This window comes from Rhinatrema bivittatum, chromosome 1 (assembly GCF_901001135.1).
Source record: "Rhinatrema bivittatum chromosome 1, aRhiBiv1.1, whole genome shotgun sequence".
Classification (NCBI taxonomy): Eukaryota; Metazoa; Chordata; class Amphibia; order Gymnophiona; family Rhinatrematidae; genus Rhinatrema; species Rhinatrema bivittatum.
In genome coordinates this window covers 816,988,389-817,014,738 of record NC_042615.1, presented here as the reverse complement: position 1 = coordinate 817,014,738, position 26,350 = coordinate 816,988,389, and the positions used below count along the sequence as shown (strand labels likewise).

The following is a 26,350-nucleotide window of genomic DNA, read 5'->3' as shown; positions in this document are numbered from 1 at the left end:
CTTTTTCTTGTGATTCTATATGTCATATATGCAATTATATATCCATGTTTTATATTTATATAGGGCAGACTAAAAGACAAGCAGGTAATTATCAAACACAAAAGCGTTTGGATAGTTAAAGAAAATGCCCCCCTTGTGACTCATTGGGTTTCAACATCCCATTCTGTTGAAGACATTAAATCTTTTGTGATCAAACAATTACATCACACAAGGGGAGGTGATGTTTCTCGTAGATTAACACAATGTGAACGACACTTTATTTATAAATGGCAGACTCTGGTACCTTTTGGGTTAAATTGTCTGTTACTGTCAATGTGTGGGTCTCACTGTAAGAATGTCTGGGTGTGTGTCACTCTCTGGCAATCAGGGTGTGGGGGGAATGAGCTCTCTGAGTGATTACTTGTAGCCTGCATGCCCATGTGGATGGTCAATGGAATCTTGTATGAAAGATAAAGATATAGCAAAAGGGTCCTTTCCACCAGTGTGAAGTAGTTCTGCTGCATTGTAATTTAGCAGAAATGTATATATGGTATACCAAAAAGGGCATTAGGAATTGTTGAATTATAACTATGAATGTTTCTTTATTAAACCGTTGTGAACTTTTACATGGAACGATGGTATATAAAATGTTGAAATAGTGATATAGAATGGTCGGCGTTCTAGTGACTTTATATTGGATGGCGTAAGGAATAGAATGGATATTTATTTAAAATCTTTTCTATACCGTCGCTAGGTTATATACCATCGCAACGGTTTACATTTAGGCACATAAATTAATGTAGGTAAAAGTGTACTATAGAACATTCTAACAGGTGCCATCAAAGGTTCGGTTACAGTAAATCATTCAAGATAATTAGTCGTTTAGTGAAGTGGGTCATGACCTAGTGTACCAATAAGGTACTGTTTACAGCTAAAATTCATTAATCAAGTATTATAATTATGTTTATAGTGATGTAGAGTTCATTGACCACTCTACTGCACGTTTCTAAGTGCTGTCGGTGCTCTTCTGCATATTCCTGAGTATTTTCTAATCTCCTGTCTCTTTATAAAATGCTTGTTTAAAAAGCCATGTTTTTAAACTTTTTTTAAATGTTTTGAGATCTCTTTGTAATCTGATCTCTAGAGGCATTGTGTTCCAAAGTGTGGGGCCTGCTAATGACAAGGCCCTTTCTCTCACTTGGGTTTATCTTGCTGTTTTTACTGAAGGAATGGTTAAGAGTGCTTGATTTGCCGAACGAAGGTTTCTGGTGGGACATGTACTCATATTGCTGTGTTTAGCCAGTCCGATTTCTCATGTATTAGTTTATGTATGATACATAGGGTTTTGTATTTAATTCTGTGTACAATGGGTAACCAATGTAATTCCGCCAGGGTTTGTTAAATGATCCCTTCTCTTTTTTCCGGTTAGTATTCTAGCTGCTGAGTTTTGAAGTATTTGAAATGGTCTTAATGTAGAATTCGGGAGTCCTAGTAGAAGTGCGTTACAGTAATCCGCGCTGGAAAAAATTAGTGCCTGTAGAACTGTTCGGAAATCAGTTTGTGTTATAGTGGTTTTAGTTTTCTGAGTACTATGAGTTTTGCATGGCCTTCCTTTACTTTTAGTGATATGTGCTATTTTAGATTGATTTCAGAGTCCATTATTATGCCAAGGTTTCGTACTTTTTCAGCTAGTTTAATTTTCTTGTTGTCTTTGAGGATTATAGGGGTTTGGCTGATTTCAGTATATTTCCGTTCTAAGTGTAGAAATTCTGTTTCATCAATATTAATCACAAGTTCCATTTGGTTTAGTAGTTGTCTTATAATGTTAAGGTACATGTTCGCTAGGTTTAAAGTTTTCTCTGTGTCTTCTAAAGGTAGAATTAGTTGAATATCGTCTGCATTAATGTAATGTATGATTCCCAGTCCTGCAAGTAGATGGCATAAGGGCAGCATGTATATGTTAGAGGGTTGCAGACAGGGCTGATCCCTGCGGTACTCCTGTTTTGAGATTGATTTTTTCTGATAATGTTGTTGATCTGAACTTGGAAAAACCTATTTAGATATGAACTGAACCAGTTTGTTTTGCTGTGTAATCCGATTTCTTCAAGTCTATTTAGCAGTATTTTATGGTTTACTGTGTCGAAGCCTGCCAATAGATCAAGCGTTATTAGAATGTAGTGTTTGTTGTACATTTAATTTTTGTGCATCTGAATTTTTATTGGTGAGTCTTTGATATATAAATGGTAGGACAGCGGACATGTTAGTGTCAGTATGCCTTGGATGGCAGTGACTTCTCTATGTAGGAAATAATGTGGATAATGGATATAATCAAATATTGGTTGATAGAGTATAGATTAAACATTTTTTTGGAGTGTTCTTTTCGCATTGGTCAAATTGTATATAATGGCGGCATGAAAAATGTGATGCGTTGGCACACCATAGAGAGCACTAGCGTTCGTAAACACCTAGGAGTTGACACTTTAGAAGATGTTTGGTCTTCTGTAGAGGATGGGGTTTTTTTCTGAAAAGCTGGAAATAATCGTAAGTTATTTTATAGTTTTCTGTTGATTTAGGTCATGGATTTTTATTATATTTTAAATACATGCAATTCTTTTGTGAAACCAGGTTTGGCAATGCATGGTCCTGGTGAAGTTGGTAATGCATGATAAAATGTGCTATATATTTTGAAAGAAGATTCACGGTAATTAACATTACGTTTTTTTCTGAAATCATTGAAGACATGGCATTTTAGGGTTGTAGTGATTTTTGTTTTGTTTTAACTATAGGATAATTATCCCCCTCGATGGAGCGAAATGAGGGTCCCTTGTAGGGGAAGTTTGCTTAAGAATGCGAAAGACGGGATGTTAACATGACAAATTGGGGAAGATAGTTTGTGAGGAACATTGGATGTTAATGTGACACATTGGGGAAGTTTGAACATGTGACAGAAGTGAAACATCGATTGTGTGAGAAATGAAGGATATCTGTTGTAGTGAAACTTTATTTTGATATGTTCTTAGGTGATTATTGCCTACAAATATTCAATATATATCCACAATATATTTTGTGACATGTATTAAGCTGAGTAATTCTATAAGTAAGGGGGAAAATGTTAAAGGTAGGCGTTAATTTCTGCCGGCACCGGGAAAGTGCACAGAAAAGCAGTAAAAACTGCTTTTCTGTGCACCCTCCGACTTAATATCATGGCGATATTAAGTCGGAGGTCCCAAAAGTTAAAAATAAAAAAAATTTAAAATTGGCTCGCGGGTTGAAACCCGGATGCTCAATTTTGCCAGCGTCCGGTTTCCGAACCCGTGGCTGTCAGTGGGTTTGAGAACAGACGCTGGCAAAATTGAGCGTCGGCTGTCAAATTCGCTGACAGCCGCCGCTCCTGTCCAAAAAGAGGCGCTAGGGATGCGCTAGTGTCCCTAGCGCCTCTTTTTACCGCGGGCCCTAATTTGAATAATTTCTTTTCTGAATCGCACGCACAGGAGAGTGGCCTGTGCGCTCGCCCACTCTCCCGCGATTTTTACTGTATCTGCCTGTGTGTGCATCTCAAAGATATAGTTGTACTAGAGAAGGTACAGAGAAGGGCAACCAAAATGATAGAGGGGATGGAACAGCTCCCCTATGAGGAAAGGCTAAAAAGGTTAGTTAGGGCTGTTTAGTTTGGAGACAGAAGAGAATTGAGGGAGGGATATGAAATCTATTAAATCATGATTTTTAGAATGGTAAATGTGAATCAGTTTGCTCTTTCAGATAATACACAGACTAGTGGCTGCTCCAAGAAGTTAGCAAGTAGCACATTTAAAAATGATTTTTTTCACTCTGTGCACAGTCAAGCTCTGGAATTCATTGCCAGAGGATATGGTAAAGGCAGTTAAGAGTGGCTAGGTTTAAAAATGGTTTGAACAAGTTCCTGGAGAAGTCCATAAACTATTATTCAAGTTGACTTAGGGACTAGCCACTTGCATTAGTTTGGCATTTAATGATTGGGTACTTGCCAAGTACTTATATCCTGGATTGGCCACTGTTGGAAACAGGATGCTGGGCTTGATGGACCCTCTGGCCCAGTATGGCAAGTTCTTATGGAAGAGGACTTGGAGAGTGGGCATCCAAATGGCAGAAAACATTTAATTTTGGAAGAGAAACGTCCATTATAGCTACACAATGCAAGGCTCCACACTGGGAGTCACCACTCAGGAAAAGGATCCAGGTGGCATCGTGGATGTGTTGGAATCCTCTGCTTAGTGTATGGCAGTGGCCAAGAATGCAAATATGCTAGGAATTATTAGGAAATGGAGATCAAAAAAATATGCCTCTGTATTGCTCCATGTGTGACTTCATCTTGAGTACTGTGTGCAGTTCTGGTACTCAAGATGAAGTCACACCAAGAATATAGAATTCTTTAGCTTGGAGAAGAGTTAGCTGAAGGGAAATGTGATGGAGGTCTTATAATAGTGTTTCCCAACCTGTGTGCCATGGCACGCTGCTATGCCTTGAGATCTGATCAGGTGTGCCATGGAAAATCACCACTACCTGAAGATCCGCTCCAGGCCAGCCCCTGGGCTCTGCTCTTAATACATCCTAGCAACAAGTCACCAGTAGTGGCTTCTAAACATGTAGGAGCTCCTTGCTCTTACCTCTTCCTAGCTACAGCATGGGTCCCTGAATATGGTCATTAATGGGCAACATTCAGGGTATACAGAGCCGAGCTCCACTTTGTTGGCCACACACAGTGCACACACAGCACTTCCTCTTTTCCCCCCTCCTGAGCTTCCCACTTTGAGTCCTTCCAGTCTCTATCTGATCTCTCGGCTGAGTGAAACAGGGAAAGCATGCCCTGAACTCTGGATGTGACTCATTCCGAGTGTTGCGAGCAGCAGCAGTGAAGGAGGTCTGGCGGTCACTTGCGGTAGCCAAGATAAGTAACTGAGCCTGCTGCCTGCATCATACTTCTTTTCTGCATTTATACATAAAGGGAAGTGGCCCATTGTGGCAAGTTAGTGTCTGCTCTTTCTCCCTTTGTTTTGAAATTTGGAAGAGGCTGGCAGAGCTTTCAGTACTTCCCTAGCTCTCTTGACCATATGAATCCTCACCACGTCTGCATTGCCTGTCCCTTGGAGGTTTGTGCCACATGTTTTTAATGTAGATGTGCCTTGGGCTTCAAAAAATTGGGAGACAGTTTATAAAACGAATAGCTTGGAACAGGTAAATGTGAATCAGTTTACTCTTTCAAAATGTATAAAGAGTAGGGGATGCACAGTGAAGTTACTAGGTAATGTTTAAGATAATAATTTTCCCTAACACATAATTAAACTCCGGAATTTGTTGCTGGAGGATGTGGTGAAAGTTGTTAGTGCAGCTGAGTTTAAAAAAGGGTTTGGACAAGTTCCTGGAAGAAAAGTCCATAAACATTATTAAGGAGGACTTGGGGAAATCTGCTGCTGTCCCTGGGATAAGCAGCATGGAATCAATTGACTCTTTGTATCCTGCTAAGTACTCGTGATCTGGATTTGTCACTGTTGAAAACAGGAAACTGGTCAGACCCAGTGTGGCAAAGCTTATGTTAGCAGTCACCAAATTAGAGATACCTGAGTGGTGTCATCTTTGATGACTTTGTCATTGTGACCAGTTGGGTCAGCTCATAGCATAATTCAGTACAAAAAAAAGCAAAGTAAGAAGGAAGTAACTTAATTTTACCCCCTACGGGTGAAATTCCACCCGAGTACTCTGTTCAGTGCTGGAAACCACGTCTCCAAAAAGGATAAGGATGGCCACCAAAATGCCTGCACCATAAGTTGTAAATAGACTGAAGAAACTAAAGCAGCAGCCTACAAATGGAAACATGTCAGTATCAGGCTTCAATTAGGGACATGAGGTGGTCTTTCCATAGAATGAAAAGGGGTGAGAAAATACTTAGCTGAGAGACTTCCAGTGGAGGTTATAGGATCCAGGTGTGCATGGGACAGACTCAAAGGAACTTTAGTGATAGAGGTTAGGGGTAAGAACTGTGGTAGGCAGGCACAAATGGGCAGACAAGATGGAGCAAGTGGTACTTCTCTGCTGATGCCTATATTTCAGTTCAAGTGAAGTGAGTAGGGTTTTTTGTTTGGGTTTTTTTTCAACATTCTCATCTAAATTCTTGCCAGAATATTTTTTCATTAACGGTTTTTTTTTTGGTGAAAGTGAGTCAATTTACAAAACAATGTTCAAAACCACAATCTTAATCCAGAAAAAAAATGTGTATAAAAACAAAGTACTTATTATATATCCCATTATTTCATTAATATCCGCCCTCCCCTCTATAGTGATTCTCTTAAACCTTCGATAATTCAATTTCCTCCTTCCACTCATATACTTATTGGAGTTATTTGAATTATAAACCACTTCAACGTGCTGATTGAGAGATTTATTTTAAATCAAAAACTATATATCTCACCGACTTGTCCAAAAGCTTCATAAACTGCAATTCTGCAAATTTACAAACTGAGAATTAAATTAAGAACATAAGAAGTTGCCATGCTGGGTCAGACCACGGGTCCATCAAGCCCAGCATCACTGAGATTTCATCTTGTGATCAGATACTCATGGTTAAGTGTTTCAAAATACCTTCTACTTATCCACTTCCACCATTATATTTCTTATAATGGGTCCTGGGCTGTGTGCACATTTTTTGTGCATAGATCTTACTCTACAGTATGGAATTTTGTGCACAAATTAGCACCCCTCTGTTTAAATCCTGTATTAATGAAGCCATTAGCTATTACTCCCCAATGGCGAGAGGTGTATAAGCTTGATGGATGGTTTCTTAATGCTCAAAGTTTAACTCATGGACAGAACTGGAGTAAAGTTGCTTGGGCTGATGTTAGTCTGAGCTGAAACCAGAGTTCATGGTGTGGGTTCTGTACTCAAATTTATTTGCAGAAAGCACAATTTTTGCACAGAACATTTTATGAGCAGAGAAAATACACTGTGCTCAGATTCGTGTGCAGAAATATGCTTTATGTGAAAAGAGCAGGATTGAGGGCAGACTAAATCCAGGACTTTTGCGGCTTTTAAAATCATTTCGTCCACTGACTGCCGTTCGGTGGTCCAGACTCTTGCTATTAGCGATGTGCAAAGCCTGAACCTATTGGTTCGGGCTTTGTTTTCAGCCTGCCGTGGGAATTTTCGTATTTCTCGCGATTTGGGGAGACCCAATTTTCGTGTTAGTGCGAGCTAACTCTAGTGCGCAACTAACTAAAATTCCTTCGGGTTTCAGGCTCCCCGCACCAGGACAAATTAGGCAAGTTCTTTGAAATTGCCTAATTTGTCCTGGACGAATGCACGTCCCTATTTGCTACCAACCATTGATTATTAGTGTTGCTGTTTGGCCTTTCTAAATAAGTATTATGAGCCATGCAGGTTGTCTTGAACTCTGCTGCCAGGTTAATATCTGGTTTGAATAAAAGAACATGCGTCTCTGTTTTGAGAGAATTCAGTATAATAGCGCACTGTTAATTCACAAAATGAAAGAAATTGATTCTCTTCCTTGGATCAATCAGTTTCTGCATGTGCGTGTTGCATTCTTCCTAGAAGTCTCTTAGAGCAGGTATGCTGCTTTGAGTCTCGTAAAGACACTTTTTTTTGGTTGCAGGACCCATCCTCTGGAACTCTTTACTATTTGCATTGAGGACCATTGAGAGAATGAAAACTTTTTTAAAAAGTCACTAAAGATTTTTCATCAGACATTTGAGCACAGAGTAGGACTTTATTAGTTTGTTTCTGTTGCTGTTTTTGTGCTGCTTATATTTTTATGCGCGTACATTCTGTAAGCTTCCTAGAACTGTGTATAGGCAACAGAAATCCTCAATTCCCTTTTTTTGGTGAACTGTCCTCAACGAGGCTCATCCTGTGACCCATTTTTGTCATCCAACCCAGCGTTTAGGAACCCCCTGATTTGTCGTTGGCAGAGAACGATGCAAATAAGGGGATTTTTTTAAAACCTTGCTGTGTTTTTTTTTCTCTTGACAGTACTAAGGCTGATGACTTGTCCACTGCAATTCTGAAGCAGAAGAACAGGCCGAATCGGTTAATTGTCGATGAAGCCATCAATGAGGACAACAGTGTGGTATCCTTGTCCCAGGTTAGTAAACAGAGTACATTGGCCAGTCATCTTCTGCCAAAGTCCAAGTTTGTATAAATTTTTGAGTTGCTGTTAAATATTTGACTTTTTTTTTTAAGGCCAAAATGGATGAATTGCAGCTGTTCCGAGGGGACACGGTGCTGCTGAAGGGAAAGAAGAGGCGAGAAGCTGTTTGCATTGTCCTGTCAGATGACACATGTTCAGATGAAAAGATTCGAATGAACAGAGTTGTTCGCAACAACCTCCGAGTCCGTTTGGGCGATGTGATCAGGTTTGTGGCTATAGTGACCAGCCTGAATAGAGTCAGATATTTGGACCTTCTCAGAAAAATGCTTGAGCCTTGGAGCTGTGGGCACGGATCTTAAATTTGTTTTAAATGAGGGCATATGTGTGGAACTGTTCACTCTCACAAATGTTGTGTGCTAGGAGTGTAGAGTGAATATCAACAGCCAGTAAGAAAAAACCTTGTCTTAAAAGATCTTACAAGGCAGAGCTTCCCAAACCTTTATCTAGTATGACCCCCATGTTAGTGTTTGAAATTCACATGACCCCAGACGATAACCAAAATAAATTAGCAGAGTTCCAGCAGATCCCCCTCCCTCAACCTCCATCCCCTCCAGTTTTCCCCCCCTCTCAACCTCCACTCCTCTTATCTCCAAGTCCATCCTATTTCTCACCACCTGCAGGCCTTTTTGTATCCCATAGCTGCCCCTCTCACCTCTGATCCCTTCCTTTAACCCCAACCGGATCCCCCCTCGTGCCCCTCCCCCACTCTAGATCCAATCTCCTACCACCTTCTCCAACCTTCAAAACCCCTCCCTCCTTTTCTGTGCAGTTCTGATCGTGACACCTGAAGTCAGGGATTCAGAAAGGGGGTCTGGGTTGTGCCTCTTTTATGATGATGGTGTGAAACTACAGGCCTCCGTTTGGCTGGGGTTTCATGTTGTCAGTTGGGGTGAATTGCACTTTTGGGGCACAGAGGGTTAGCGCAGTGAGTGGAGGAGAAATAAGCGCAAACAGTATATTTAAAATGTAATACCGGAGACGGGGGAAAATCCCAGGCTCCAAAAATTAGGGATCTGGTCCTGCCCGATTGTATGGGCGGGTGAGTGCCTGGAGGGGGAGGGGTGGCAGTGAGCAAAGAAAGAAATAAAGGCAGCAAAAGGAATCTGACAAACACAAAAAAGACAACTGTTCTGGCTCCTAAAAACGTTTCATTAAGTTTTCTACCCTTAGGTATTCTGCCTTCAAGTTTTCCAAACATTAGAAATGCGCACAACGGTGAGCTTTTGTGTACAACAGAAACGGTGCGATGCCTCTTCGTGGGAGAGCTTTGAATTGCTATGGGGTGATGGTATTGCTTGAGCCATTCAGGCTAGCACTTGGACTAAAACCAGTTAATTATGCTCCAGCATGTTGAATATTTAAAATCTAGCTCATTAGGTAACCAGTTCATTATGGATAATGTATAATTTAACTCTGTAGCTGTGGATATGCTGCAGTCTGCTGTTTCAGACTATTTCAACTAATGCTGAACTTACTGAGGGTTAGCAATAGACTCTCTGGCCATGGTGTTTAGATTGTGTGAATAAGTTAATATCAGATTTTGGGATGAGAGCTTTATTTGCTCTTTCCTTTCACTCCCACAAAGGGGCTGTTCTACTGAGGAGGTTCTGGTTTGGTATTTCTGGGAGAGTCCATTATGTGGAGAAGCTGTTCTTTAGGTGCAGTCACTCGTTTTTCTTAACATAACTAATGTCTGGTTTTTAACTTTATTATAGCATCCAGCCCTGCCCGGATGTGAAGTATGGGAAGCGGATTCATGTACTGCCGCTTGATGACACAGTAGAAGGAATCACTGGAAATCTGTTTGAGGTGTACCTGAAGCCCTACTTCCTGGAAGCTTACAGACCAATCAGGAAAGGTACCACCCACTGGGACTGGACTAAAGGGAGGGGGGGGGGGGGGTGTCTTGAATTTCTCTGAGGACAAGCAGGATGGTAGTCCTCACACATGGAGCCGCGACACAGAAAACTTACGTCAATGTTTCTAGAACTTTGACTTGCCAAACCGGGCATATGCCTAGCATGCCCTTACACCATGTGTACACAAGGTCCCTCTTCAGTCTCTCTTTCCATGGAGCTGCAGCATCGCAGTTGGTGAGCTCTTCAGCCTTTTTGGCTATTTTGGAAATCGTTTGTAGTTTTTGCCTTTTTGCAACTTTTTTTTTTCACCTGCATTCGCCAGGTCCCTCTCTGTCCTTCCTGTAGCGTTCCTAGTCAGGATTTTTTGTTTATCGGTCAGCTTCCTTTTGTGGTCAATACCCCTGCGGCAGCAGTGCTTTGGTGCCTGCTGATCTTCGATTACTGCTGCCATCGATTTGGATGTTGTCCCATTTATTTCGCCCCATCGTGGCTGTCTGGTTTCTGGCGATGACCTCTGTGCTGGAGGACCATGTCCATCACAGCTTCCTATGATGTATGTGTTCTCTGCCTGGGGGCATTCCATGATGTCCGGGTTTGCTGCAAATGCACACAGATGACCCCAAAGATATGTTGTCTTCAGCTTGACAAAATGGAACAACCCTTCGGGATGGAGAAGACCGAGCCATCAGCATCGAAGGACACTGAGCCATAGACACTGGCGACATTATCAGTGCTGTCAGCAGATAGGGGTGCCGGAGATAGACCACAGTCGGGCTCCTCCAGGCCAAGGACGTCAGTTTCCTTGTCATCTTCTTCTGCACAGGGGAAGAACCAGCTGAAGAAGCATCTGCATTGGTCCCCATCAATGCACCAGCTATGCTGTGATGCCCTGAAGCAATCCTGCAGCAAGGAGCACCAGTCCTCAATCGGTGCTGAGGGTCCATAACGGTCTCCACCAATCCTAATGCCAATCATTGATCCTCCTCTTGGTTCTGAAAAAGATCTGGCTACCCCTCCTTCTTCCCCAGTCTGGCATCGGCAGTGTTTGAGGAGGAATTTGAGTAGTGAGTCCAACTAGTGAGTGATGTGGGGCATCAGACCTGTGGCACAGACTACACAGGAACTGGCACCATCCATCTTAGATCTGCTGTTGAAGAAGCTCAACGTGCTCATTGGTGCATTACCAACCCAGCTGGCATCTGTTCTTGGGCTAGCATCTGTGCCTTTAAGGGCCCTGCAGCTTCTCCCTACCGATACAGTGATCGTTGCCAGTTCCTTGGAGGAATTTCCATCCAGGCTGGCAGCCCCCATCTAGCTCTGCTGGTGCCTGTACCTCTGGTCAAAGGCCGAGCTCCTAGAGCCCCATCCTGTGTCTGTTTCAGTGAGGATGAGGTCCCTGTGACCCCTGGGGGGATGATGCCACTGTCTTCCAATGAGTCTGAGGGGGAACCCTCAGATCCTTCTCCAAAAAAGCGAAGGAAGTCTCCAACTGAGGACTTGACCTTTGCAGGTTTTGTGAGGACGATGGAGGCCATCCCATTTCAGTTACTGAGGAGGGTGCCAGGCACAAAATGCTCAAGGTCCTCCAGTCCATGGAGCCTCCTAAGGGGAGATTATGGCGGTCCCAGTACACAATATCCTAAAGGAGTTACTGCTGAGGATATGGGAACACCTCATAGTGCCTCCTGTGAACAAGAACGTGATGGGGTTTACCTTTGCAGAAGGCTCCTGGATTCAGTGAGTGACAGCTGCCCTACCAGTTGGTGGTTGAATCCGATCTTGAGAGCCAAGCAGTCTGACCCATTCATCTGTACCCCCAGGGAAGGGTAACAGAGCAATAGATGCTCTTGGGGAAAATGGTGTTTCAGGTAGACATGCTCATTGCCTGCATGGCTTCTTGTCAGCTCCACATGATAGGGGGACATCTGGAAGCAGGTGTAGAAGGTGGCCAGGCAGCTGCTTCAGCAGCAGGACACCCTCATGTCACTGGTGCATAAGGGCCTGTAGTGCGGAAAACACTAGGTCCGAGCGACCTACAATGTTTTTGAGATGGCATCGAAGGCCTCTGCAGTGGGAATCAGTGCCTGTAGAATGGCATGGCTGCGTGCCTCCGGTTTCTAACCAGAGGTATAGGAACGACTCGCTGACGTGCTATGTGCTGGGGAGAATCTCTTCAGAGATTTATGTTTTCTTTTTTAATCAGCTTTTTGCACTTTTATCAGCTCTTCAAAGTGGATTACATTCAGGTACTGTAGGAATTTCCCTATCCCCAGAGGGCTAACAATCTGTTTGCCCCTGAGGCAATGGAGAGTAAAGCAACTTGCCCAAGGTCACAAGGAGTGACAGCAGGACTCAAACCCTGGTCTCCTGGTTTATAGCCCACTGCTCTAACCACTAGGCTGCTCCTCCAAGCGAGGACGCGGTAGCCCAGCTCCAGGACCACCATGAAACCCTCCAACGCTCCACGAGCCCTGCGAACCCAGCGGTGGCAGGGAGGAGGAAGTCTTTCGCCAGCGGAAGTACTATCCTCTGCCCCTCGCTCCCATCAACATTTGGTTCCTGCATCATCCCAAGCCCCAGCTGGTGCCTCAGTCAACTCCAGCAACGGGATTTGACTGGGTCAAAGGAGAGCTTAGTCAGTTGCCCGTACCAGGGAAAATGGCGACAGGCTGCGGTTCTTTGCGAACCTGTGGGCCCAGTATAACCTCACTCCAGAGGGTTCTTTCCATCATCAAAGTGTACTGATTGAACCTATCTGGTGTCCTGCCAGATTGCCCTCTGAACCTGTTTTGGGGGCTGGTAGTGCATCAGGAGCTACTTCTAACGGAACTCGCCTCTCTCTTAACAGCTAGAGCAGTTGAACCTGTTCCATCAAGGCAAAGAGGGTGGGGCTTTTACTCCAGGTACTTCCTGATTCCAAAGAAAACAGGAGGACTCCGTCCCATCCTAGACCTAAGTTCCTTGAACAGATTTCTCAAAAAAATGTTCAAGTTGGTTTCCCTGTGCGCTTTGATCCCCCGTGTGCAAAAAGGGGTATGGCGATACGCCCTTGTTTTGAAGGACACGTACACTCACATCAAGATCCTTCCCCCAGTTACCAGAGGTATCTCTGATTCATGGTGGGAGGGGAGTGTAGCAGGATAGACCTCTTGGGTCTTCACAAAATGCCTGGCTGAGGTGGCAGCATACCTCCGCAGGCTGGGGGGGGTGCATATATTCCCTTATCTGGAGAATTGGCTGGTCAAGAGCACAACAGGCAGGGGCCGTCGAGATCCATGATTTTGACCATTTGGATATTGGAGTTACTAGGGTTCGTCAACTACCTGAAGTCCTGTCTCAGCCTGTCACTTCAATTGGACTTCATAGGAGCCCTGCTAGACTTGGCACAGGCCAAGGCCTTTCTGCCTCGTCAAAGGGCCATCACTTTTGTTCATCGTGATAGAGATTCAGCAGAGCCAGCAGGTGTCAGCCTGGCACATGTTGAGGCTGTTCGGCCATATGGCCACAATCATCCATGTCACTCCCTTGGCACGGTTTACACATGCTCAGAGCCCAATGGCACGAGGCTACACAGAACCTCCAGGATTGCATCTGAGTTGCCTCGCCCCTCCGGGGGATCTTTTCGAAGTCCTTCTACCCAAATTGTCCTAACCATGAACACTTCCACCCTGGGCTGGGGAGCTCATGTAGATGGGCTCAACAACCAGGATCTCCAGTCCACCCAGGAAAGCTGTTGTCAAATCAACTTCCTGGAGCTTGAGGTGATCAGGTACATGCTATGGGCTTTCAGAGATCAGCTGTCCAACAAAGTTGTCCTGATCCAAACTGACAACCAGGTGGCAATGTGGTTTGTGAACAAGTAGGGATGTATGGGATTCTATCTCCTGTGTCAGAAAGCGGTCTAGATCTGGTCATGGGCCCTGTCCCACGGGATGGCGCTGAAGGCTATATACCTGGCCGGGATGGAGAATGTGACAGCGGACAGACTGAACCGTGCCTTCCGACCCCACGAGTAGCCTTTGGACCAGGGGGTTGTAAATCGGAATTTATGCCTCTGGGGGGAGCCCAGAAGTGGATCCCTTTGTGTCCACTTGCAGCAGAAAGGTACCTCTGTTCTGCTTCTTGTACAGGACAGACTGCAAACCAGCCTCTGACACCCTTGTTTGTCACTGGGGCAAGGGTCTTCTGTATGCATATCCTCTGATTCCCTAAGTGGTGAAGGCTCTCTTGAAGCTTTGCGAGGACAAGGGGACTATGATCCTCATAGTCTTATTGGCCAAGACAGGTCTGGTTTCCACTCCTGTGGGAGTTGTCCATTCCAAAGACCAGTCAGTCTGGGGATTTCCCCAAATCTTATCACGCTTGATAGAAGTAGGAAGCCTCCCCTAAGGTCTCCTGCTGTGTCTGGGGACCTCAATGTAGTGTCAACTCAGCTGATGAAAGTTCTTCTTGAGCCACTGCCTGAAGTACCTAACCTGGAAGGTCTTTTTTGGTGACAGTCATCGAGCTCCAGTCCTTAGTGACTTATCCAACTTAGACTATATTTTATCATGACAGGGTGCACATGGGTGATGGACTTCTATCTTAACAAGTCCATTGTCCTGCCAACATTCTTTCCCAGGCCCCATTAGCACCAAGATGAATGAGCCCTGCACAATTTGCACAGCAAGCAAGCCTTAGCCTTCTATCTGGAGCAGACAGAAGCCCATAGACAGTCGCACATATAAAAACTGACATAATGCGCAGCTACCAGAGCGGTTCTCATTGTTAGGTCATATGGCAGCAGCTATTGCACATGGTCCATTGACCCATCCTAAGTTATCTACACTGGAGTCTTCACTCTCAATGGCATGAGCTGACCCAATCATTATCACCCACAGTCCAGATTTCTAAGGTGTTATACTGGTGGCAAAACCCCCCACATGCTTCAGGACAGACTGCTTCATGCTCTTCCCGCTAGTGGCAGATGCCTTGAAAGAAGAGGCAGCCTCACGAGATCATTCCAATCCCAGGGCACCTGATCTTGCAAGGAGAATCACTTTCAGATCAATGTGCTGGAATTGAGAGCTATCATACATGCTCAAACATTCATGCATCTTCAAGAAGAGCATCTTAATTCACACTGCCAGGTTGCTGTATTTTATGTGAAAAAGGAAGTCACAGAATCATGGCCTCTGCAAGGAAGGGTTAAAGATTTGTGAGTGTAACCAGTTATTGGCTTGCCCTACATGCCACTTATGTTCTAGGAATCTCCATCAAGCTGACAGATAGCCTCGGAGTATTCCAACCACACCAGTGGTTCTTGCAACGCTGAACAGCTGACAAACTATTCAACTTGGGGGGGGGTCAGCTGTCAATTCACATGTTTTGTGAGGGGGGCAGAAGAAAAAATTAGATCTTTTTCAATTCTACCCACCAATCTGACTGGGTGAGGACACGTTCCTCCTCGATTTGGGGAGCAAGCCTCGTGTGCTTTTCCACAAAAGCTGTTGCAAGGCCATGCTTGATTCTTACAGCTCCAGCATGGCCCAGACACATTCTTTGCATATCTTACAACATTCCAGCGTATATCTGGACACAGACGAAAGAACACTATCATCCAAACCTTCCATGCTTCAGTCTAACAATTTCAGCCGTTGACATTCATTTATTGCTCGTTTCTTTACCTTGAATAATCAGACATTTTGGTTCCAGCTAGAAGGCCATCCACCAGAAAGAACTCTTCCTTCAAATGGATCAGAGATCCCCAATGGTGCCATTGCCAAACTTTGGACCCATTTTCTTGAGCCCAAGCACTTGATGCCATACTTACTCCTACTTAACACTCAGGCCTTGCCACATCAAGGAATGAAAGTCTTAGTCCCTTAGTGGCTTTCCACATTCAAATACACGCTAAACCCATCTCTACTGTAGGGATTAATAATCCACAGATACTGAGATTTATGAAAGACTTGTGCCAGCATTAAGCCCCTGAAATTAAAGCCTCTGCTTCCATGGGCCTTGCAGGTTGTCCTTTCTCAACTCATGAAGCCATCTTTCACTCCCCTACAGAGATTTCCTTCAGTTCATGACCTGGCAGGTGTTCCTCATCACAGTTACCTCAATTGCAACAGTTAACAAGCTCATGTTCGCTATACGCCATAATCGGGTAGTCCTTTCCACTCACCTGAAATTTCTACTAAATGCCTTCTCAGCTTTCCATATCAATCAATCTATTGAGGTATCTACCTTTTTTTCTGAGACCACATGTCCATGAAGGACACAGCCCTTCATACCTTAGATTATTAAAGACTAGATTGCCTAGTATAAGAACTCAACTGCACCACCAGGTTTTGCATTTATTTATTGCATACGACCCTAACAGACTTGACATTGCAGTCGCCAAACATATTGTCTGCCTGGATAGTAGAATGCATTCAGCACTGCTATACCTTAACAGTATTGCAAATCACAGATTGGATTGAAGCTAATCAGAGCTGTGGCTTCCACTGTTCCTCAGCTTAGAGACGTGACCCTCAAGGACTTGGTCATCAGTTTACACCTTTATGTCCCATTGCTGTCTGGACAAACTCAAGCACTGACAGCAAATATGAACAAGCATTTTGAATAACCTGTTCTCACAGTAGTCTACTCTTCATAGTGAGATCAGGATTGCTTGTTCAGTAATTGCTCCACTGTAACCCTCAGCTTGGGACTCCCCACATGTAATGGCTAATTCAGCCTGTTTGTTGACTGAAAAAGCAAGTTTTCTCACTAAATGGTATTTTCTGTATATAGCAGAATAAATTAGCTATGGGTTGTCCTCCCATCTCCTTGGAGAGTCGACTACATAGTTAGATTTAACTATGAAATAGATGGAGGCTCACAAGGAAACTCCCACACATGCTCAGTAGAGATCAAAGCTATCCTAGCTGAGACAAATCCATTTGGTACTGCTGGATAATGTCACCCATATGTAATAGCTAATTCATTCTGCTACCTATGGAAAACATTGTTTATGGTAAGCAAAACTTGCTTTTCCTGTCCTTGTGGGTATTGAGTCCTGCATATTTTACACTAGCTTCTTCTCTGTAAACTGCATATAAGTAGTCATCTGCATTGTTGACAATGGTGTGAGCCATTTTTAGTCATATCAGGAATTCTCAGCTCTGCTCTTTATGGCCTCTGAAAGGGTCTTGTTTTCAGGATAAACAAAGCATGTATAAAATCTATTTGTATATTTTGGTTAAGAGACTGTCTCTTTGTTATGGGGGCCATGAAACTGACAGATCTGCATTCTATTGTTTCTGCGGGCTCTTTTAGGAGACATCTTCCTGGTTCGTGGAGGAATGCGTGCAGTAGAATTTAAAGTGGTGGAGACGGACCCGAGTCCCTATTGCATTGTAGCTCCAGACACTGTGATCCACTGTGAAGGAGAACCCATCAAACGAGAGGTGAGTCTGTGCAAATGCTGCCACTCTCCAGATGGGAGAGACCTGGAGTATTTAGGAAAGCTGGGAGAGAGGAATTTACCCACTCCGTTGTCGCCGCATTTTCAGGCTCCTGAGGGGGGCAAGTGGGCACAAGAGATCGCTGACGAGGAGGGACAGAGCCCTGAGGGGGATTGACTCTTCCTCATTTTCTTCTGATTTTATAATGCTCCTACATAAGGCCTTTAAAGCCCGCAAAGCTGCTAAGAGGGAGGCAGGAGCTGCCTCACTGGTCTCTGGAGTGTGTGGTCCTAAGCGGCCTCTGTTTTCAGAGAAAGGGGGTGCTTTGGTTCCTTGGTTCCAACCCGACCAGTCTGGCGGGTGGTCAGTCATCACTGGATTCTGACCCGGACGACACGAATTTGGGCAGAGCTTCATTGGATCCAACATCTGCAGAATATTACCTCTTTCTCAGGGGCAGGTCACCTGGAAGCCATGGTGGCGTACAGCGCTGATGCCTTGTATGACCTTTTTCGGACTTCAGGCCGGTCCATGGTGGCAGCTGTCTCGGCCCGCCGCTTACTGTGGGTGAGGAACTGGTCGGCCGACATATCCTCTAAAGCTCAGTTGGGTTCCTTACCCTTTAAGGGCAAGTTACTGTTCAGAAAGGAATTGGAAGATATGATCCAATCCTTGGGTGAAAATAAGGTCCACCGCGTGCCGGAGGATAAGCCTAGACCGAGGGATGATTTCCCTTCCCGATCTCGTTTCTGAGGGAATCGTAGATTCCGAGCTTCTCGTTTGTCTGGATCCTCCTCCAGACAATCTACAGGCCGACAGCAATCTTGGTCTCAGTCCTTTTATAGCCGTAGATTCGGAAGATCCGGGGCCTCTCAATCTGCAGGAGGAGTTAAATCATCTCAGTAAAAAGCGGCCGGTCCATTCCTCTGTTCCGCTTGTGGGAGGCAGACTGTCTCAGTTTTATGAAGAATGGGCCAAGTTAATGTCAGATCAGTGGGTCATCACAGTGATAAGGCTATGCTTAAGATTTTGCTCGGCGCCTTCAGGATTGCTTCCTAATCTCCCCTTGCTCGTACGGGGAGAAACGTCAGGCGGTCAGGGACACTGAGTCACCTTATCGATCTGGGAGCGATACTGCCAGTTCCCCCTGAGGGACGGCGACAGGGCCATTACTCCATTTATTTTGTGGTTCCAAAAAGACTGTACCTACCGGCCCATCCTAGACCTGAAGCGAGTCAACAGATGCCTTCGTGTCCCACGCTTTCGCAAGGAGACTTTGTGGTCTGTCATCGCCTCTGTTCACAAGGGTGAGTTCCTAGCGTCCCTCTATCTCACCGAAGCGTACTTACACATCTGCATCCGCCCGGACCGCCAGAAGTTCTGCGGTTCTCCGTGCTGGGTGATCATTTTCAATTTTGCTTTTTTCCCTTCGGCCTGGCTACAGCACCCAGAACCTTTTATCAAAATCGTGATTGTAGTGGTAGCGCACCTGAGACTAGAAGGGCTTCTTCTGCATCCCTATCTGGACAACTGGCTGATTTGGGCAAAGTCGGAGGAACTCTGTTGCTCAGTGTGAGCAAGGTGCCTCAGCTACTACAGTCTCTCGGTTGGGTAGTCAACCCTGCCAAGAGCCACCTGACTCCCTCGCAGTCTTTGGAATTCCTGGGAGCTTTGTTCAGCACACGGGGAAGAGTCTTTTTCACCGAGGACCGCATTGTCAAACTGCAAGGACAGATTCAAGATTTGTTGTCCAAAAATCCTTGAGGGTCCTTGGTTCCATGGTCTCCACTCTAGAGTTGGTGCCATGGGCTTTTGCACATATGAAACCTCTGCAGTCAGCGTTGCTTTCCCGTTGGAGTCCTGTTTCCGAACAGTTTCACCTTCTCCTTCCTCTTACGGATTCTGCTTGGTCCAGTCTCGACTGGTGGCTCCTCTGACAACTTGAACCAGGGTATGCCCCTACAAATGCTCATTTGGACAGTAGTGACCATATATGCCAGCCTCTCTGGCTGGGGGGCAGTTTGTCAAGACAAATTGGTATAGGGCCTCTGGTCCACGGAAGAATCCAGTTGGTCAATCAACTGTCTGGAGACCAGAGCGGTGAGGTTGGCGTTGCAAGCCTTGCTGCTGCTTCTGCGGGGGAAATAGGTCAGAGTCCCATCAGACAACTCAACGGTGGCTATTATCAGTCGCCAAGGAGGAACCAAGAGCCAACCAGTGGCGCTGGAAGCTAGGCTCCTGATTCATTGGGCAGAACAGCATCTCGTCAGCATCACGGCCTCACATTGTAGAGGTCGACAACGTTCAAGCCGACTTTCTCGGCCGCCACCGTTTTGATCCCGGAGAGTAGGAACTCTCCGCAGAAGCTTTCCAGACGATATGCGACGCGTGGTCCAGACAGAGCATGGATCTCATGGCCACGTTCCAAAATGCCAAGGCTCCCCATTTCTTCAGTCTGCGCCGAGAGACTGAGGCGGAAGGAGTGGATGCACTGGTTCTTCTTTGGCCGACTAAAGTCCTGCTGTACGTGTTTACGCCCTGGCCACTGATCGGAAGAATGCTTCGAAGAATAGAGACTCATCTGGGGGAAGTCATACTAATTGCGCCAGAGTGGCTGAGGCGTCCTTGGTTTGCGAATCTAGTCAACCTAGTGGTGGACGGTCCACTTCGGTTCAGGGAGTTGCCGAATCTTCTGCATCAAGGGCCCATTTGTTTGGACGAGGCGGATCGCTTCTGTCTTGCGGCATGGCTTTTGAGAGGCAACACTTGAAGAGCAAAGGTTATTCGGATGCGGTGATAACCACTCTTTTGCGATTGCAAAAGGCTTTTACCTCACTAGCTTATGTTAGAGTTTGGGGAATATTTGAGGTCTGGTGCATTCAACACAGCATAGATCCCACTCGGGTGGTGGTTCGGATATTCTCTCCTTACAGGTGGGCCTCGCTAAGGGATTGTCCTGCAACTCGCTACAGGTGCAGGTAGCAGCTCTTGGATGTTTCTGTGGCAAGTTACGAGGAGTTTCCTTGGCCGCTCATCCTGACTTGGCGCGTTTTCTTAAAGGGCGAATCATCTGTGTCCTCCGATTAAAAGGCCTTGTCCATTGTGGAATTTGAACTCGGTTCTTAAAGCTCTGTGTAATGCACTGTTCGAGCCCATAAAAAGGGGCTACTTTGGTTCATATATCATCCGACCCTACCCTGATAAATTAATGTTCCCCATCTCCTAAAATATATGCTGGAGACTCTCACCACGTGGAAAACTCTACCCCTGTCCTTATGTGGTCATCCTTCCTAAATGGCTGTCTGCTCCAAAACCTGCCCCTTCAACTTAAGCTCAAGGATTTGGCCTTGGCCAACCGCTCTTTGCGGCAATTTTTATGGAGAGGGGGGAAGGCTTGCCTCCCTATCTCGTGGCTACAGGAAGGATGGGGCCTGGGAGATCCGAACTTGGCGTGGTATAACTTGGCCAGCAATTTGCGAGTATCTAGGGATTAGATATTGGGTAATTCCTCATATACTAATTTAGCAGCTGATAGCACTTTGACTGCTCCAATAGATGTGAAATATGCACATTAAGTGGAACCGGATAAACTCCCTGTTTTCCTGACTAAATTTATCATTATTCGGCCAATTAGGCAAGCCGGGGTAAAACTGACTAAATATCTGCAATTGCCAAGGGTCTGTGCATACCTGCTACCAGTAGAAGGTAACGTTGACTTCTCCCCAGGCTCTGTTTTCAGCCTTCCAGCTATGGAAGACCTTGGGCATTACCCAATTGGGGCATTTGCTGACAAGGGAAGCCGCTTTCTTTCACTGAAATGCGTGAATATTATGGTATGGGGGTGTCATCTGCATTTCCCTATTTACAATATCGCTCACTATCTCAAAGCCTTACCTTTGGCGTTTTGCAGCCATCAGCTTTTCAGAAGCCAGATAAATTATTGGAACTTGACTGTACTCAGGCTCCCTGATTGTCTCAATATTATAAAGGTTTGCAGGTGGCAGGGAGAGTGGAGTTCTATGCCATACTCGCAGATCGCTGGAATAGTGATGAAGGATTTGTGATTACTCCCTCGATACTTCATGTCTGCTGCTGTCGAGTGGCCAGGATCTCGTACAATATGTATTATCAAGAACAATATACGTTTTTGGGGAGGGCATATCTCACCACAGATGGCGAAACGCCAACATATAGCGGCCTCTGCAGCTTGCAGCAGATGCCAACAGGCGCAGGGCACTTTAGCGCATGCCTTCAGGGCTTGCCTGGCTATTAAGCTCTTTTGGAGTGAGGTGGCTAAATATTTTAGTGACAATTTTGCAGGTCTCTATCCCAGTTGCGCCACTGTGGCTTCTATTTGGTTGCATTCCTCCCCAGAGAATACGAGATGCTGGCACCCGGTTACTGATTCAAAAGGCATCATTTTGTTGGGCTGGCGAAGTGAGGACTCTCCTTCATTTTGGACCTGGCGGAACCACTTTTATTCACTTATGAATATGGAGCTCACCTGCACATCGGAGACGCTTCCTGGAAACTTGGGATTCTTACATACAGACTCTTCCACACCGTGCATGGAGTTGAATTCTCAACAATTGAGGTTTCATGTTTCATTTAGTGTCATGTGGTGGGCCAATACCGTAACCTGTCATGACATGTTGTTGCATCTGGGACTCTTGAGGAAATGGACTAGGGAGCTGCTTAGGGGGGGGACGACAGTGGGGAAGGGGGATAGGTTATGGGGAAATTGTATCAGATTGGCCTTCATGTGAAATGACCAGGGAGTCTATCAGATTACAACACTTCCTGGATGTTTGTATTTTGTTTATGGAAATGCTAATAAAAAAACATTTATATAAAAAAACAAGGGCTACTTTGAAGGATCTTACTTTAAAGGTGTCATTTCTCATGGCCATTTCTTCGGCTCGCAGAGTGTTGGAGCTTCAGGCATTATCTTTTTTGAGGATTACGGATTCAGGAGTTTCCTTACGTGTACAGTTCCTTCCTTTCTTCCAAAAGTGGTAACTACTTTCCACTTGAATCAGTCTGTGGAACTTCCATCCTTCTCTGATTTGGATCCTTCTGATCCCCACTCTACTGATTTACGGAGATTAGATGTCCGGGCCCTGTTGCATTATTTGGAGGTCATAAATAGTTTTTGCATGTCAGACCACTTATTTGTGCTCTGGAGTGGTCCCAGGAGAGGTCATAAAGTGTCTAGGGCTACTATAGCCCGTTGGATCGGCGTACCTCCTTCGGGGTCGTCCCCTCCCGGAAGGTCTCTGAGCACATTCTACACATCCACAGGCAGTCTCGTGGGCTGAGTGCCATCAGATTTCGCCACAGATTTGTAGAGCGGCCACTTGGAAATCTCTGCACACCTTTGCTCGTCATTACCGGTTGGATGTGCGAGCTCTAGACTCTGGGAGCTTTGGTGAAGGTGTGATCCGAGCAGGACTCAAGGTCCCACCCCGGGTAGGAGAGCTCTGGTACATCCGAGGAGACTGGACTGATCCGGGTACGTACAGGGAAAGGAAAATTAGTTCTTTCCTGATAATTTTTGCTCCTGTAGTACCACGGATCAGTCCAGAGTCCCGCCCTTCTCAACGTAGGGATAAGAGTCCGCTCGGTCAATTCTTGGTTACTTTGCTCTGCAGATAAGTGATTACATTATTTGAACTTTTTATTGATGTTTTCCAATCTTGTTATGGGCTCTGCTACCGTTTGGGTTAGTTAGCCTGGTTTCTATGGTTTTCAACCCCAGTTATAGTTAAGCAGGGTTTTGAAACATTCTACGTGGATACGTTAAAATACTGATGGACTGTAGGCGGCACCTCGGGGTTTAGGACAGAGTCCACCAAAACTTCTCTGTGTCCATCTGCTGAAGGGCTGAGGTCACTGCAGGGGTGTATCTAGGGTGATGTCAGCCTCAAAACCTGACACTGTCTCCATCTGCTGGCAGGGGAGCATAAACCCATTGGTCCCAAGTCCATCTGTCTACACTAAGGAAAACTAAATTATCAGGTAAGAAATTTCTCCATTCTGTGAAGCAGATGTACCTAAAGGTTTGTGACTAGTGCTCCATTCCCTCTGTTTCTGTAGAAGTGCAGACGGTGTCTTCCTTGGCCTTTAGCTTTTCACCATGCTCTGTGCTGCAATGAATTTTTTATTTATTTATTTATTTATAACTTTTATATACCGGCATTCGTAAAAAACATCATGTCGGTTTACAGTTAACTGAGAGAGGAAATTACAATGATAGGTGGAGGAAGGATAGATAGTAAAAGGTAAGTTAACTTTACTGTAGAGCCAACGTGCATCACAGTTAAAAAACGAGATTACATATAATAAACCATATTAGACAAAATTAGACAATATTAGACAAAATTAGACAAAATTAATTATGTACAAGAGGAGATAGTGCGAGGGATAGGGCGGGGGGTGGTGGTGGTGGCTCTACAAGGAATACCAATTCCTTTGGTATTCCTCGCAATAGCTCTTGTCTCATGCAGGCTGCTGACTCCATGCTTTACTGAGGCTACTGATCCTTTGCTTCCACAGGATGAGGAGGAATCTCTTAATGAGGTGGGATATGATGACATTGGTGGCTGTCGGAAGCAGCTGGCTCAGATTAAGGAAATGGTGGAGCTCCCGCTCAGACATCCGGCACTCTTCAAAGCCATCGGTGTAAAGGTGAGTGGCTTTGTGCTGTTCATGTAATCCAGTTCTCAGAGCAGCAGCGATCTCCCTAGAGATTACATAGGATGGAGCTTTCAGTCTTGGAGTGCTGCCAGTCTATCTCCTGAGCTTCCTGTTGTCACTGCTCACCCCATGCCCCTGTAATGACTTTTGAATGCTGGAGTGTTTAGTCCTGGGGGAATTCTGCGCTACTCTTACAGTGAATTTCTAGAGAAATTCTGCATCTTTAAGTAATTTTTTTCTGTGTTTTAAATGTAATTAAAGACTGTCACGTAAATAGTGTTTTGACCAATTTAAAGTTTGCAGAATTGTAAGTGTTTTTGCGCAGAATTCCCCCGGGAGTAAGTGTTGCATGCCATTAGTAATTTGTTTCAAGCCTTTAATTCTGTTACCGATGCCCTACAATTTTACTTTGTATCCTTTGTGTGTGTATATTGTGTGTGCACGTGCCCAGGTTGTTCTACAGGTTGATCTCTTCTCAAATCAGGATAAAGATCAATACGTGGATGCACTCTTGTTTTCTGAGAGCATCCCTGAAGGGTGAAACACTGTTTCTGGAGAAATTGTGATTCTTTATTTAGACCAGCAAATGGTAGAACCTGAATTTTCCTGGCGTCCATGTGGTCTCCAGAGCTTGTGCATACAAGATCTTTTGGTGTCAGTCTACAATGATCCTGGTTTTCCAGGTTCAAGGCTGGGAATGTACATGGTATATTGCTGTGTACAGATATCAAGAAGTCTCACAGTTCCCTTAAGACAGGTTTTTGGAACCTTTGCTCTTTGGGCTGCAAATTTGATTGTTTCAGGATATCCCTTATGAATATTCACAAAAGATTTGCATAGAATTGAGGCAGTATCTATGCAAATACCTGAACATGGCTGACTAGCAGCTCTTGAGGTTCCCTTTTCCTGTCTTAGGACGAGGCAGTTACTGATAGCTATCCCCTGGCTGAGGGAATCCATGCAAGGCATTGAGTGCCAGTAAATGGTCATTTCCTTTTCATATTCACATCAGTCCTACCAGCAGATGGAGGCAGAGAACAAAGACTTTGCAGCACTGCTACATATCCGAGTATGCCAGCCGCAGTCCCTCTGTATTTCTGTTTCCAGCAGATGGTAGAGGTGCAAACCTGCAGTCTGACAAAAAAAAAATTGGTTCCCTGTATGTACCAGGATCAGTCCAGACTGCTGGGTTATGTCTCCCTTCCAGCAGATGGAGCCAGAGAAAAGCTGAAAAGCACCCCCCAGATATACTGGTGTGCCACCTGCGATCCCTCAGTATTTCTCTGGCTCCAGCAGATGACGGAAAGCATAACCTGCGTTCCCTGTACGTACCGGATCAGTCCAGACACCTGGGTTGTGACTCCGCACCAGCAGGTGGAGACAGAGTAAAACTTGTCGGGCTCCCTACATATAGTAAGGTGCCACCCACAGCCCCTCAGTCTTTCTCTGTCTCCAGCAGTTGGGGCAGGTCCACCCACAGTCTCTGGGATCCCTGGGGTTGGAGTTAGCCAGTCAGGGATAGGAAAAAAAAAAAAAAAAAAAACCACATAGGACAGAAAGGGGATTCCCTTTTTTTGTTTTAATTCATAGTAAAAAAAAAAAAAAGTTAGTTAGAAAGTTTTGGGCCAGGAAGCTCCCGGTGGAAGTGCCTCCCAGGGGGGTTGCCAGATCCTGAGGGGATCATCCTCCCCTGGTAGAGGCCGCTGCTGGGGTCGAGGACCCGGCCCCTCTGGCAGCAGCGTTGGGGGTGACACCGGGGAGCCCGGTTCACTCACCCCCAGTGGAGCCCGGAGGTTTTTCAGCACCCTGGTCAGCGATTTCTGTAAAAAAAAAAAAAAAAAAAGTTTTTTACTTTTGTGCCGGCTTTCTCTCTCTCTCTCTCTCGCTCTCCCGCGCGACGTTTCGTTCGGGGGGGGGGCGGTTTGTTTTCTTAGGGCTGCGGCGTTTTTTGTGCAGTCTCGGCCGGAATGCCCGTCGGGGCCGCCTGCCGCGCGTGCGGCTCTGCGCGCACGCGAGTCTCGAGGGATGGCATGTGCTCGGGGTGCCTCGCCGGAGGCGAGGGACCGTCCGGGGGCGATCAGGGGGGTCGGACCCGGGCGTCTCGTTCGCCGCCGCGCGTTGGTGCAGTGCAGGAGGGGGGGCCGGATCCGTTCCCGCTTAGCGCGGGAGCGGTGGCCATTTTGTCGACTGTC

General features: G+C 45.5%; 1 protein-coding gene across 1 annotated transcript in view; it reads left to right on the top strand.

The window, feature by feature from the left end:
• VCP (valosin containing protein) overlaps window positions 1-26,350 on the top strand; it is a 98,302-nt gene that overhangs the window by 24,071 nt on the left and 47,881 nt on the right. Inside the window, exons 2-6 of the mRNA XM_029581657.1 lie at window positions 7,996-8,107; window positions 8,206-8,378; window positions 9,889-10,031; window positions 17,335-17,465; window positions 24,018-24,149. Of these exons, the coding sequence (XP_029437517.1) occupies window positions 7,996-8,107; window positions 8,206-8,378; window positions 9,889-10,031; window positions 17,335-17,465; window positions 24,018-24,149 (691 nt within the window). The remainder of the gene's footprint in view (window positions 1-7,995; window positions 8,108-8,205; window positions 8,379-9,888; window positions 10,032-17,334; window positions 17,466-24,017; window positions 24,150-26,350) is intronic.